At 36.7% G+C, this 15908-nt stretch overlaps 1 protein-coding gene across 3 annotated transcripts in view; it reads left to right on the top strand.

Moving 5' to 3' along the window:
- GPR143 (G protein-coupled receptor 143) overlaps positions 1-15908 on the top strand; it is a 111760-nt gene that overhangs the window by 66022 nt on the left and 29830 nt on the right. For all 3 annotated transcript variants that reach the window (XM_053706455.1, XM_053706457.1, XM_053706456.1), the window contains exon 6: positions 6370-6478. In XM_053706455.1, the coding sequence (XP_053562430.1) occupies positions 6370-6478 (109 nt within the window). The remainder of the gene's footprint in view (positions 1-6369; positions 6479-15908) is intronic.

Raw genomic sequence — 15908 nt, 5'->3', positions numbered from 1 at the left:
CTGCCAGTACTTAAGATGGCGGGGACAATTGTGGGGTGGGGGAGAGAAGGGAGCTGTTTGGGAGGGATCAGGGGGTGGAATGTGTCAGGTGGGAGGCTGATCTCTACACTAAAGCTAAAATTAACCCTAAAAGCTCCCTACAAACTACCTAATTAACCCCTTCACTGCTAGCCATAATACACGTGTGATGCGCAGCAGCATTTAGCGACTTTCTAATTACCAAAAAGCAACGCCAAAGTCATATATGTCTGCTATTTCTGAACAAAGGGCACCCCAGAGAAGCATTTACAACCATTTGTGCCATAATTGCACAAGCTGTTTGTAAATAATTTCAGTGAGAAACCTAAAATTGTGAAAATTTTTTCGTTTTTTTTACTTTGATCGCATTTGGCGGTGAAATGGTGGCATGAAATATACCAAAATGGGCCTAGATCAATACTTGGGGTTGTCTACTACACTACACTAAAGCTAAAATTAACCCTAGAAGCGCTCTACATGCTCCCTAATTAACCCCTTCACTGCTGGGCATAATACACGTATTGTGCGCAGTGGCATTTAGCAGCCTTCTAATTACCAAAAAGCAAAGCCAAAGCCATATATGTCTGCTATTTCTGAACAAAGGGGATCCCAGAGAAGCATTTACAACCATTTATGCTATAATTGCATAAGTTGTTTGTAAATAATTTCAGTGAGAAACCTAAAGTTTGTGAAAAAATGTGTGAAAAAGTGAACAATTTTTTTTTATTTGATCGCATTTGGCGGTGAAATAGTGGCATGAAAAATACCAAAATGGGCCTAGATCAATACTTTGGGATGTCTTTGAAAAAAAAAAAATATACATGTCAATGGATATTCAGGGATTCCTGAAAGATATTAGTGTCCCAATGTAACTAGCACTAATTTTGAAAAAAAGTGGTTTGGAAATAGCAAAGTGCTACTTGTATTTATGGCCCTATAACTTGCAAAAAAAGCAAAGAAGATGTAAACATTGGGTATTTCTAAACTCAGGACAAAATTTAGAAACTATTTAGCATGGGTGTTTTTTGGTGGTTGTAGATGTGTAACAGATTTTGGGGGTCAAAGTTAGAAAAAGTGTGTTTTTTTCCATTTTTTCCTCATATTTTATAATGTTTTTTATAGTAAATTATAAGATATGATGAAAATAATGGTATCTTTTGAAAGTCCATTTAATGGCGAGAAAAACGGTATATAATATGTGTGGGTACAGTAAATGAGTAAGGGGAAAATTACAGCTAAACACAAACACTGCAAAAATGTAAAAATAGCCTTGGTCCCAAACGGACAGAAAATGGAAAAGTGCTGCAGTCATTAAGGGGTTAAAAAGTCCATATAATGGCGAAAAAAAAAACGGTTTATAATATGTGTGGGTACAGTAAATGAGTAAGAGGAAAATTACAACTAAACACAAACACTGCAGAAATATAAAAACAGCCCTGGTCCTTAACGGTAGGAAAATTGAAAAATGGTCTGGTCACTAACGGCTAGATTTAGAGTTTTGTCGGTAACGACCCGCGTAGCTAACGCTGGCTTTTTTCTGGCCGCACCTTTAAAATAACTCTGGTATTGAGAGTCCACAGAATGGCTGCGTTAGGCTCCAAAAAAGGAGCGTAGAGCATATTTAACGCAACTTCAACTCTCGATACCAGAGTTGCTTACGGACGCGGCCAGCCTCAAAAACGTGCTCGTGCACGATTCCCCCATAGGAAACAATGGGGCTGTTTGAGCTGAAAAAAACACCTGCAAAAAAGCCGCGTTCAGCTCCTAACGCAGCCCCATTGTTTCCTATAGGGAAACACTTCCTACGTCTGCACCTAACACTCTAACATGTACCCCGAGTCTAAACACCCCTAACCTTACACTTATTAACCCCTATTCTGCCGCCCCCTGTATATTATTTTTAACCCCTAATCTGCTGCTCCGTAAACCGCCGCTACTTACATTATCCCTATGTACCCCTAATCTGCTGCCCCTAACACCGCCGACCCCTATATTATATTTATTAACCCCTAATCTGCCCCCCACAACGTCGCCTCCACCTGCCTACACTTATTAACCCCTAATCTGCCGAGCGGACCGCACCGCTATTATTATAAAGTTATTAACCCCTAATCCGCCTCACTAACCCTATAATAAATAGTATTAACCCCTAATCTGCCCTCCCTAACATCGCCGACACCTAACTTCAATTATTAACCCCTAATCTGCTGACTGGAGCTCACCGCTATTCTAATAAATGTATTAACCCCTAAAGCTAAGTCTAACCCTAACACTAACACCCCCCTAAATTAAATATAATTTTAATCTAACAAAATTAATTAACTCTTATTAAATATTATTATTCAGATTTAAAGCTAAATACTTACCTGTAAAATAAATCCTAATATAGCTACAATATAAATTATAATTATATTATAGCTATTTTAGGATTAATATTTATTTTACAGGTAACTGTATTTATTTTAACCAGGTGCAATAGCTATTAAATAGTTAAGAACTATTTAATAGCTAAAATAGTTAAAATAATTACAAAATGACCTGTAAAATAAATCCTAACCTAAGTTACAATTAAACCTAACACTACACTATCAATAAATAAATTAAATAAAATACCTATAATTATCTACAATTAAACCTAACACTACACTATCAATAAATAAATTAAATACAATTCCTACAAATAAATGCAATTAAATAAACTAACTAAAGTACAAAAAATAAAAAAGAACTAAGTTACAAAAAAGAAAAAAATATTTACAAACATTAGAAATATATTACAACAATTTTAAACTAATTACACCTACTCTAAGACCTCTAATAAAATAACAAAGCCCCCCAAAATAAAAAAATGCCCTACCCTATTCTAAATTACTAAAGTTCAAAGCTCTTTTACCTTACCAGCCCTGAACAAGGCCCTTTGCGGGGCATGCCCCAAGAAGTTCAGCTCTTTTGCCTGTAAAAATAAACATACAATACCCCCCCAACATTACAACCCACCACCCACATACCCCTAATCTAACCCAAACCCCCCTTAAATAAACCTAACACTAAGCCCCTGAAGATCTTCCTACCTTATCTTCACCATACCAGGTTCACCGATCGATCCAGAAGAGCTCCTCCGATGTCCTGATCCAAGCGGGGGCTGAAGAGGTCCATGATCCGGATGAAGTCATCATCCAAGTGGGAGCTGAAGAGGTCCATGATCCGGCTGAAGTCTTCATCCAAGCGGGAGCTGAAGAGGTCCATGATCCGGATGAAGTCTTCTATCAATGGCATCTTCAATCTTCTTTCTTCGGGAGCCATCATCTTCCATCCGACGCAGAACATCCTCTTCTCCCGACGCCTACTTGCCGAATGACGGTTCCTTTAAATGACGTCATCCAAGATGGCGTCCCTCGAATTCCGATTGGCTGATAGGATTCTATCAGCCAATCGGAATTAAGGTAGGAATATTCTGATTGGCTGATGGAATCAGCCAATCAGAATCAAGTTCAATCCGATTGCCCTGCTTGGATGAAGACTTCTACCGGATGGAGGACCTCTTCTTGCTCCGCTTGGATGAAGAGTTTGGCTTGGCTGGGTGAAGACGACTCAAGGTAGGGAGATCTTCAGGGGCTTAGTGTTAGGTTTATTTAAGGGGGGTTTGGGTTAGATTAGGGGTATGTGGGTGGTGGGTTGTAATGTTGGGGGGGGGGTATTGTATGTTTTTTTTTACAGGCAAAAGAGCTGAACTCTTTGGGGCATGCCCCGCAAAGGGCCCTGTTCAGGGCTGGTAAGGTAAAAGAGCTTTGAACTTTAGTAATTTAGAATAGGGTAGGGCATTTTTTTTATTTTGGGGGTCTTTGTTATTTTATTAGGGGGCTTAGAGTAGGTGTAATTAGTTTAAAATTGTTGTAATATTTTCTAATGTTTGTAAATATTTTTTTATTTTTTGTAACTTAGTTCTTTTTTATTTTTTGTACTTTAGTTAGTTTATTTCATTGTATTTATTTGTAGGAATTGTATTTAATTTATTTATTGATAGTGTAGTGTTAGGTTTAATTGTAACTTAGGTTAGGATTTATTTTACAGGTAATTTTGTAATTATTTTAACTATTTTAGCTATTAAATAGTTCTTAACTATTTAATAGCTATTGTACCTGGTTAAAATAAATACAAAGTTACCTGTAAAATAAATATTAATCCTAAAATAGCTATAATATAATTATAATTTATATTGTAGCTATATTAGGATTTATTTTACAGGTAAGTATTTAGCTTTAAATAGGAATAATTTATTTAAGAAGAGTTAATTTATTTCGTTAGATTAAAATTATATTTAATTTAGGGGGGTGTTAGTGTTAGGGTTAGACTTAGCTTTAGGGGTTAATACATTTATTAGAATAGCGGTGAGCTCCAGTCAGCAGATTAGGGGTTAATAATTGAAGTTAGGTGTCGGCGATGTTAGGGAGGGCAGATTAGGGGTTAATACTATTTATTATAGGGTTAGTGAGGCGGATTAGGGGTTAATAACTTTTATTATAGTAGCGGTGCGGTCCGCTCGGCAGATTAGGGGTTAATAAGTGTAGGCAGGTGGAGGCGACGTTGTGGGGGGCAGGTTAGGGGTTAATAAATATAATATAGGGGTCGGCGGTGTTAGGGGCAGCAGATTAGGGGTACATAGCTATAATGTAGCTGGCGGCGGCGTGCGGATGGCAGATTAGGGGTTAATAAGTGTAGGTAGCTGGCGGCGATGTTGTGGGGGGCAGATTAGGGGTTAATAAATATAATATAGGGGTCAGCGGTGTTAGGGGCAGCAGATTAGGGGTACATAAGTATAACGTAGGTGGCGGTCGGCAGATTAGGGGTTAAAAAAAATTAATCGAGTGGCGGCGATGTGGGGGGACCTCGGTTTAGGGGTACATAGGTAGTTTATGGGTGTTAGTGTACTTTAGAGCACAGTAGTTAAGAGCTTTATGAACTGGCGTTAGCCCAGAAAGCTCTTAACTACTGACTTTTTTCTGCGGCTGGAGTTTTGTCGTTAGAATTCTAACGCTCACTTCAGCCACGACTCTAAATACCGGAGTTAGAAAGATCCCATTGAAAAGATAGGATACGCAATTGACGTAAGGGGATCTGCGGTATGGAAAAGTCGCGGCTGCAAAGTGAGCGTTAGACCCTTTTTTGAATGACTCCAAATACCGGCGGTAGCCTAAAACCAGCGTTAGGAGCCTCTAACGCTGGTTTCACGGCACCGCCAAACTCCAAATCTAGGCCTAAGGGATTAAAATCGGTCACATGTTCTGCTGTCCATTGAAAATAATGGTGAACAAATGTTTGTCCAAAACAAATGTGCAAATGAACAAATTTTGGACAAAATGTATAATTGAGAGTGAACCAAATTAATATTTTGGACAAAACATTTGTTTAGTTGGTGCACATGTCTAATAATCAATGATTACCAGCACAATAAAAGCACTTGTGCAAACTATAATAAAAAATGGCTGCAGTTAAAGGGACAACATTGTAAAACCAACCATTTATTTAATGCAAAAACTAAACAAGCCATACAATTTTGGTATTAACAAATGTTTTTTTATAACAACATCCCTAGTTAAATGGAGCTCACAAACTATGAAAATCCCCCTGTTATGGAACTGCTGGGAACTCTGAGACAAGTGCATTGTCTGTGAGATTACATTTAAGTATTTTGGATAAAAACAATATATTCTAAAGTGATGGTAAATCCTAGCTTTTGTGAGATGCTAGGATTTACCATTGTAACAAATAAAGGGGACTTTCAATCATGAAGTATAAAATACTTCATTCTGAAAGCCCCTTTATTTGTTAGCAGCGTTCGCTGCACGTAGCTGCTAAAGGCAGCCCATGGCAGAACTCTATTTGGCTGAGAGGTGACGTTTCCACCTCTTAGCCAATAGCTGTGCGGGAAATCCAGCTTGCGCCGCAAAACATGGCGACAAGCTGGATTTCCTGCACAGCTATTGGCTAAGAGGTGGAAACGTCACCTATCAGCCTAATTGCGTTCTGCCGTGGGCTGCCTTTAGCAGCTCAGCGCGTAGCGAACACTGCTAACAAATAAAGGGGCTTTCAGAATGAAGTATTTTATACTTCATGAATGAAAGTCCCCTTTATTTGTTACGATGGTAAATCCTAGCGTTTCACAAACGCTAGGATTTACCATTACTTTAACAAAAAAACACTTGTGTGGTCTAAACATAAGTTAAAAATTATTTTCTTAATAATTTTCATGCATAATGTATTAGCATATTTCATTTCTGTTTTTGCATTGCACAAAAGAAAATGTGGTCATTTAATTAAATTAACAATCATTGTTTTTACCTCTTGATATAGTTGCATCGTTATTGAAAGGAAGACAAGGAATCTACACAGAAAATGAAAGACGTCTAGGGACTGAAATTCAGATCCGTTTTTTCAAGATCATGTTGGTGTTTGTGATTTGGTAATGATTTATTTTTTTATTAGTAAACCTTTGTCATAATTTATAAGTAAAGGTTATATTTTCATAAAATCAAATAAATTTCATTGTTAAATTATGCATTTAGCAACTGAACGGTTGTCTGTTAAAACACCTTTGTATAATTTTTTTATTGGTTGCTAATGAAACCAGGGGTTCCCAGCTGTGCTGTAATCCAGACATGCTTAAAATCAACTGAATGTAGGAAATATTTCTATCTGCCACCTAAATATTGACTAGTGGCACTGGCACCTGTGAACCTTGATAAAGCCGTTTAAGGCAAAATATGTCAGGGGGATTACTGGGCAGGGGGGTGATGGGGCTTTATTCTAAATGCAGAACTTTGTAGCAGAATTACTTAAAAGTTTCATGAACATTATTTTATTATCGTTAATGTTTAGAAGGCTACAAGCAGTAGCTGCTATACTGTGTTTATAATATATGTGAGACAACCTTGGTAAGGGTTCCTGCAATGTTAGAAGCATTTAGACCAATTGTATTCTATAATATTGATAAAATAGTTAAGAAGATAATTGCAAAGAGAATGATGCCAGTGATTGAATCAAACAAAATTCATGGCAAGTAGAACATATGTTACACGTTTGAGAAAGTTGTTTTTTTCTTTTTTTTAAATATTATCTTATTTCTGGCTGGTAAAAAGGGGACCATAATTTATAAAGATGCTTTATAAGAGGATCTAGATGCAGGAATTGTATCATTAGATACAGAAAAATAATTTCATTTAAATACTTGGGATCATTTAATGACAAAACTGTAAAACTTACCAAAAAAACGTTTTTATAACTATCTCACATCGGTTCTGATAATTAATCAGACTACAACAAACAAATTTAATTTTAAATAAAGGGACTAGAAAGGTTGTCCATAGTCACCACTCCTGTTCATTTTAGCTATTAAACCATTAGCAGTTGGTCTAAAGATGATATTGTTATTGGAAATTATGAGAAAAAAAGCTGCATTATAAGAAGATGATCTGCTGTTATTTTTTTCAAAACTCTAGAAAAATATTCCAAAAATCATATACTTAAAGGGCCATAATACCCAAATGTTTAAACACTTGAAAGTGATGCAGTATAGCTGTAAAAAGCTGACTAGAAAATATCACCTGAACATCTCTAAGTATAAAAGAAAGATATTTTACCTCAAAATTCCTCAGTAGCCACATCCCATTGTAAAGGACTTCTAAGCAACAAATCAGTACGTCTGTCCCGGGACAGTGGAAGGAGTGAGCATTCGTGCACACTCATCTTATTTCCCTATTCAGTGTAAGGAAGTTTACAATGAAATCTCATGAGATCACAGTAAAAGAGTTCATGACCTCAGCACTGTTGATGCTGATTGGCTGCTGTTCATTTCTTTATTTTTTTTTTACCTGCAGCTGAGCAGCAGCTGAGTACAACTTTTTACACAGAACTTACTCTGTTGAGCTGAGGAGATTGTGAGGTAAAATATCTTCCTTTTTTACATAGAGATGCTCAGGTGATATTTTCCTGTCAGCTTTTTACAGTTATACTGCATCACTTTCAAGTGATTTAGCATATGAGTATTATATCCCTTTAATAAAGGATTATGGTGCATTTTATGAATACAAATTAAATACATCAAAATAAGATTATTTTTTGGATTAATAAGAATGGGTTATATCATTTTAGATATAAGAAATTATAATATTAAAGATGATTTAAAGAAATGCTGTTCTTTGTTAATAAAAAAATAAATATAAAAATATATATATATATGTATATTGTCCAAATTTAGCAATGACAGTACAAACCTAATATTAAAGCATTGTACAAATAAACTTGAGTAAAATTTCTGCATTAAAATTTGTCTAACTTTTATAACGTTTCATATGAGAATATATGGATAATATACGGGATAGCGATCTACAATTATACCATAATCTTTATATAATAAAAGTTATAACTATATAATAGGGGGCATTACACCGTGTATGGTCTAGATACTAAGAGCAATGAGGTTACTTCAGAAATTTTGAATTAATATAAGAATCCCAGTAAAAAAAAACCATATAGCATTTTTTACTTTATACATACAATCCCGTTATTGTCAAGGTTTTTTATTTTATTTAATCCCTTAGTGACCAGAACATTTTTCAATTTTCTTACCCTTAAAGGGACATAATACTCATATGCTAAATCACTTGAAACTGAAGCAGTATAACTGTAAAAAGCTGACAGGAAAATATCACCTGAGCATCTCTATGTAAAAAAGGAAGATATTTTACCTCACAATTTCCTCAGCTCAGCAGAGTAAGTTCTGTGTAAAAAGTTATACTCAGTTATTGCCCAGCTGCAGGTAAAAAAAAAAAAATTGAAGAAATGAACTGTAGCCAATCAGCATCAACAGTGCTGAGGTCATGAACTCTTTTACTGTGATCTCATGAGATTTGACTTAACGTTCATGAGATTTCTTACTAAACTTCCTTTAAACCGAATAGGGAAATAACACAAGAGTGCACAAGGCTCAACCCCTTAGCTGTCCCAGGACAGACATACTGATGTTGCTTAGAAGTCCTTTGCAATGGGATGTGGCTACTGAGGAATTTGAGGTAAAATATCTTTCTTTTTTACATAGAGATGTTTAGGTGATATTTTCTAGTCCGCTTTTTACAGCTATGCTGCATCACTTTCAAGTGTTTCAACATTTGGGTATTATGGCCCTTTAAGGATCAGGGCTATTTTTAAATTTCTGCAGTGTTTGTGTTTAGTTGTAATTTTCCTTTTACTCATTTACTGCACCCACACATATTATATACAGTTTTTCTCGCCATTAAATGGAATTTCTAAAGATACCATAATTTGTATAATATCATATAATTTACTATACTTTTTTTTTTTATAAAATATGATGAAAAAATGAAAAAAAACCCACACTTTTTCTAACTTTGACCCCCACAATCTGTTACACATCTACAACCACCAAAAAACACCCATGCTAAATAGTGTCTACATTTTGTCCTGAGTTTAGAAATACCCCATGTTTACATGTTCTCTGCTTTTTTGCAAGTTATAGGGCAATAAGTACAAGTAGCACTTTGTTATTTTCAAACAATTTTTTTCAAAATTAGCGATTGTTACATTGTAACACTGATATCTGTCAGGAATCCCTGAATAACCCTTCACATGTATATATTTTTTTTTAGTAGACAACCCAAAGTATTGATCTAGGCCCATTTTCGTATATTTTATGCCACCATTTCACCTCCAAATGTGATCAAATAAAAATAAATTGTTAACTTTTTCCAAACTTTAGGTTTCTCACTGAAATTATTTACAAACATCTTGTGCAATGATGGCACAAATAGTTGTAAATGCTTCTCTGGGATCCCCTTTGTTCAGAAATAGCAGACATTTATGGCTTTGGCATTACTTTTTGGTAATTAAAAGGCCGCTAAATGCCGCTGCGCACCACACTTGTATTATGTCCAGCAGTTAAGGGGTTAATTAGTTAGCTTGTAGGGTTAATTTTACCTTTAGTGTAAAAATCAGCCTCCCACCTGACACATCCCACCCCCTGATCCCTCCCTGACCCCCCTCAAACAGCTCTCTCCCACCCCCACCTCACAATTGTCACCGCCATCTTAAGTACTGGCAGAAGGTCTGCCAGTACAAAAAAAAGGGTTTTTATTTATTTTTCAAAATATATATTATCTGCACATTAGGTTCCCCCCCCCCCCCCCAAACAGCACTCTTAACCTCCCCCCTCTTCCTATTTGCGGCCATCTTAGGTACTGGCTGTCTGCCAGTACCCACTTTGCACTAAAATAGTGCTTTTTTTTTTAAATTCATTTTTATTGAGGTTATACATGTTAACAACAACATTCAAGAGTTCAGTAGTAAATGCATTAGGTACATCATGAATTTAGTTGGTCATGACATTCAGAGCTGGAAGGATGAGAGAATACAAGGCTGTCTAAATACAGAAGATCAGTACAAATCTATTCAGAAAGTTACTACCAAATGTAAAACACAGTCACTCTTGGACCTAAAGATAAGAGTGAGAAGGTGTAGCAGGCTAAACATCTTATGAAAGGTATAAGAAACAAGGCGCTCCGGGGTCTGTTGTGTCCACATACTGTGTCTTCCTTACAACAGGCTTGATCTAGATTCATAGGGGCTTTTCAAATCTGCTATAATGCAGATGCTATAGGTGTCTATGTTTTGGGGCTTAGGCTGAGAGAAATGCTTAAGTATGACTAGGTCACAAGGAGTTCCTCGAGAATGGAGGAGTCAGACTAGTTAGTTATACTTCCTAATATGCAGGCTCATACTATAATTGGTCTTTGTAATCATCAGCAAGCTATATGCTTAGTGAACCTAACTTAAGGCCACGGAGAGTCCGTACTAATATTCAACTTGGGTTAGTTTTCTCTGATTCATGCAAGTAAAATTCTCAGCATGCCACACTACCTCGGCCGCTGGCAGTGCGGAAGGATGCTGAGTTATTCTAGGTCTCCTGATAGGGTCCTTGAAAACAAAATTCTCGTCTAATAAGTAATATAATGCAATAGGATAGACTCCAATATACCCCGCTGTAACATAGGGATATGTCTAAGTATAGTCATATATAAAGCGGAAACTCGTGATCTCGCAGCTAGAAACCTCTAAAACTGTCTTAGCTAGGGTTTGGAATAGCTATCCATATATATGCAGCCCCCGTAATACTAACATAATTTCCATAGTAATGTAGGGTCTTATTATTGGTATACTCAGGACTAAATGTAACTTGCATACCCCTGCCTGTACACTTAAGCCTTGATAGAAAATAGGATTTGTTGTAGAAAGCATCTGATAACACTCTTGAGTCGTATAATAAAGTAAAAACCTATCCTAAAACAAAGGGAAGATAAAACCACATTATCTACAACTTAATTATAAGCAATAGAGTTGTGCACATAAACTTTGGGGGAGGTAGGAGATCAGGTAAAGCTATATCATAATAAGAGAACATTATGTATTTTAACTTGGGAATCTCATTATGGTGTAAACTGGCAATGTGTCCTGGAGTCTGTCTAGCCTTGAGCTGGATGGCTGGGACTCCGTGTCTATTTTTAGCATTATCCGACTCCCAGTCTGTTGCATGTAGGAAAAGTGCCCGGCTGAGGGAACAGGCTTGCCACAGCACTGAGGCAGGTATGCAGTGAGGGGTGCCCTTTATAATCAGGCTCCCTTTGGGCAATTAAGTTCTCAATCTGTAAAATAAAGGAAGGCTTCCCTATAACTGACAGTCCAGTCTCGTTGCCCTCTGTATTAAATTGTATCCAAATATCTTGCCATCCATAGTCCAGCAAGACCAGAGGCTTAGAATGTAGATTTGTACCTGGTTTCTGCTCAATGAAGTTCAATCTCGCCAGTGTGTTAGACAACCCTTCCACCTTCCTCTCTATGTCAGCAGAGCTTGGGGTAGGGCGCTGTGACGCAGCAGCATCACAGGCCATGGAGTATTGAACGGGAAGGTATCCTGTCTTTACCGGCGGTTCCAGGTGATGAATGTTCATGTCTAACGAAAAGCAGTGCTCAGAGGACTCCGGAGAGGAAGCGGCTGCAAAGAGTAGTGAGCTAAGATCCCTCTGAAGCTGATCATAGCTTTTCGCGATCGCGTTCATCAATGTGCACTCCCAGGCATCTCTACGGCTGCTAAGGCCTCCATCCTATGTCCTATTAGGCTCTTGCTCCTCCACCACAAATGTTAGCTGCAGTGCAATCCATGTTCTAGATAGCCCCCAGTGTGGACACTAACTCAGAGCAAATTAGACCTCGCCACCAATGATTGGCACCATCGCTGGCCGATGCAGAGAGGGCCAGGGTGATCGCTTAGAGGGGGAGGTGCAAAGGGTGAGTGAGGACCCTACACTACAGAAAAATATATAATAAATATATAATAAATATATATAATAAAAAAGAAATAAAAATACTAATTTGTGACTGGCAGACTAGCTGCCAGTAACAAACTTAGATCAGGATAACAAGTGGAGCTTTAAATTAAATTTGTCCATTTGTGGGAGCGCAACACTTAACCAGCTGTTACAAGTGTTTTTTTATTGCTATTATAGCAATTAGCACTCCAAAAATGATCTATATCTAAAAATACTTAGTAAATATTCTATGTGCAGAACATTGAAATGTGTAATATTTACAGTAAATACACAGTAAACCCACAGTATAACACTTTATTAAAAATGAATATGGCATAAATATGCTTTTTCATGTTTTCATCTACTTGACTGCAAAGGGCTCCAATGCATTTCTATACATGGCTATATATGTATATGTATACATATGTATTTGTACTTGTTATACATACATATTTAGACATGTATATTTATGTATCTCAATGTTAAAGCCCGTTGCCTGCCTTTTTTTTTCTAACACCTGAGACCTCATATCTTTGAGCCCTTATAGTTTTTTTGTGCAATAATTTCTTTTATATAGGCAGAGAGAGTCCATGAGCTGTTACAAATTGGATATACATTCCTACCAGGAGGAAGCAAAGTTTCCCAAACCTCAAAAGCCTATAAATACCCCGCCCACATCAGACATACCCCAGTTTAAAACTTTGCCATCTTAGGAGGTGGTTGAAGCATTATGATGTGCTTGACTTCTTCAGTGAAAGGCGCGTCAGAGCATATTGGAGCCCGGTTCCCCCCAGAATACAGTGCTTGTCAGAGAGAAGTGACTGGAGTACTGCCTCATGTCATATTATCATGTTTTCGCTTTATAGGAAATCTTTTCATAGGCTCTCTGTAAATTCGGTCGCAGGGATTCATCTTCTGCCTCCCTTTACAGATTGACGTTATGCTCCTATTCTATTACCTCTGCTGATATGTTTCAGTACTGATTTGGCTGTCAGAATTGCCTGTTCTCTCTTGTGAGTCTCTTTATCTGATTTTCCATCAAGATAAAGCTGTTTGGGGGACTTGTTTCAAATTTTTACCTAAGGTTGTTAACTCACACAACATTAATAGTGAAATGATCATTCCTTCCTTTGCATTCTTTGGATGTTGTGAGAGCATTCAAATATTATGTTGATGCTACTTCTAGTCTGTTTGTTCTTTTTTCTGGCCCTAAGAAAGGCCAGAAGGCCTCTGCTATTTATTTAGCCTCTTGGTTGAAAATTCTGATTCGCAAAGCTTATTTGGAGGCGGGTCAGTCTCCGTCTCAGAGACTTACAGCTCATTCTACTAGATCGGTTGCCACATCTTGGTCTTTCAAAAATAAGGCTTCAGTTGATCAAATTTGCAAAGCGGCTACTTCGTCTTCTTTGCATACATTTTACTAAATGTTACCATTTTGATGTTTTTGCCTTGTCAGAAGCAGCTTTTGGCAGAAAGGTTCTGCAGGCAGTTGTCTCAGTTTGATAATAGTGCATATATTTGAGTTTTTTGTTTTGAGAGACTTTATTTTGGATTTAATTTTCTCAGTGAAAAAAAGCTGTTTTTATTTTTTCCCTCCCTTTATTGTTACTCGTGAACTTCTACTTCTTGGGTATTATATCCCATACGTAACAGCTCGTGGACTCACGTCACCTATATAAAAGAAAACATAATTTATGTAAGAACTTACCTGATAAATTAATTTTGTTCATGGTTGCGAGAGTCCACGAGGCCCCACCCATTTGGGTTATTATTATTTTTGTTTGAAGCACATATTTTTTCCTGCTCCTAATTTTTTAGCTTTTACTCCAAAAACACATCATCACTTAGCTATACCTTAAACTGAGGTATGTGTGAGGTGGGCAGGGTATTTATAGGCTTTTGAGGTTTGGGAAACTTTGCCTCCTCCTGGTAGGAATGTGTATCCCATACGTAACACCTCATGGAGTCTCACCACCATGACAGAAATGTAATTTATCAGGTAAGTTCTTACATATTTTATGCTTTTTTTAAATACATGTTATTAGATAGTATTGTTATAAGTGTAAGTGTACTTTTCAATGTATTTTTGATGTGTTTGTGACATTTTTATTTTTGCAAAACAGTTAACCAGAACTCTGAGATAGCGTTATATTAACACGCGTTAAATTCAATTTACTTTCAACTTGTAATATGAGTGCTACATATATATGTATATGAGTGCTACATCCGATGCAGGCAAAAAGTCTTGATAAACCCAATCTCGCCTGCGCGTAACTGTTAGCATGCCACTCCTAATCTGGCCCTTAGTGTATTATTGTGAAGATGTTAAGCAAAATAATTAATGACATATATTTGCAAATTTAAACATCAGTACACATTACACACAATAGAATAAAGAAAATTTTAAGGTTTATCCTTTAATATCTGTTATAATCCATAGTTTCTGTCAGTGGTTATTTACAAAAGCTGTTACAAGGAGAAAGTATGACTTGAGAAGGAAAAGAGAGACATTTTTGGGGTGGCTTAGATTTTGACTTAGTGTAGTATATAGATGGAATAATGTATGAAGGAATAGGGTGGACAGTTTGTTTGTTATTTGTGAAAATAACTTAAGTACCGACACCTCATCCTCTACTTCATGGGTGGCTGTTGGGTTGAAAAGAGCATGAGGGGGTATGATTAAAGGATTTTGTGATCAAATTTTGATATTTTATTTAAAAATCAGAGGAGGGTGCTGAAAGCAGGAAATGGGTCTTTAAGGTTGGAAGACAATTGTGATACAAATAAAAAGAAGTAGGCTTGCTTTCTTGGAGTGATTAAAGGGATAACAGTCTGTTTTCTGTTTTCTTGTAATAAAAAACACTAAATCATTGCTCTATGTATTATTCATAATTTTAAATGGATTTTTACCCTTATTTCTTTTTTGTTTTACTATATTTGTGAAGGGTTCATTACTTTCTGTTACAACCCCACAAAGGGGCTGTGGTGTCACATTTAATGTTAAAAGGTTCTCAGAGTGTCACTACATTTAACCAAATGCCAAGGGTCTCACAATACAAAACTTTTAGTAAGCTTAGAGGTTCCATCATCATAATGCATTAATGCATTATTGAGCATTGGCTTGTAATTACTAGCAGTAGAAAGAGCTGCTCACTTTGTTAGCGGGGTGCAGTATAGAAAGTTAGAAATCGTACGCATGCGCATTAAACACAGTCGAGGAATTTGACGAGAAATTTTTAAACAGCTGATGCCACCTCACAGGAAGTGATGTGGTCCGCTAATTTGTCAGGTTCGCTATTTTGTCCAAACAACCTCTACCCAGAGCTAGATAAGGTCAATCAGAGGACACTTGTACAACTTAAGACATGCTTTAACCATATTATGACACTAGATGATGAAAATATGACAACTATGTCATATTTGGTACCAAACAAATTCTCATGATGTTACTGGGAATTTGCTTATATGGCTGCATGCACTGAATATGTATAACAGAAGTTATAAGATGTTATGTCA

Source organism: Bombina bombina, chromosome 3 (genome assembly GCF_027579735.1).
Source record: "Bombina bombina isolate aBomBom1 chromosome 3, aBomBom1.pri, whole genome shotgun sequence".
NCBI lineage: Eukaryota > Metazoa > Chordata > Amphibia > Anura > Bombinatoridae > Bombina > Bombina bombina.
This window is presented reverse-complemented; position numbering and strand designations above follow the sequence as displayed.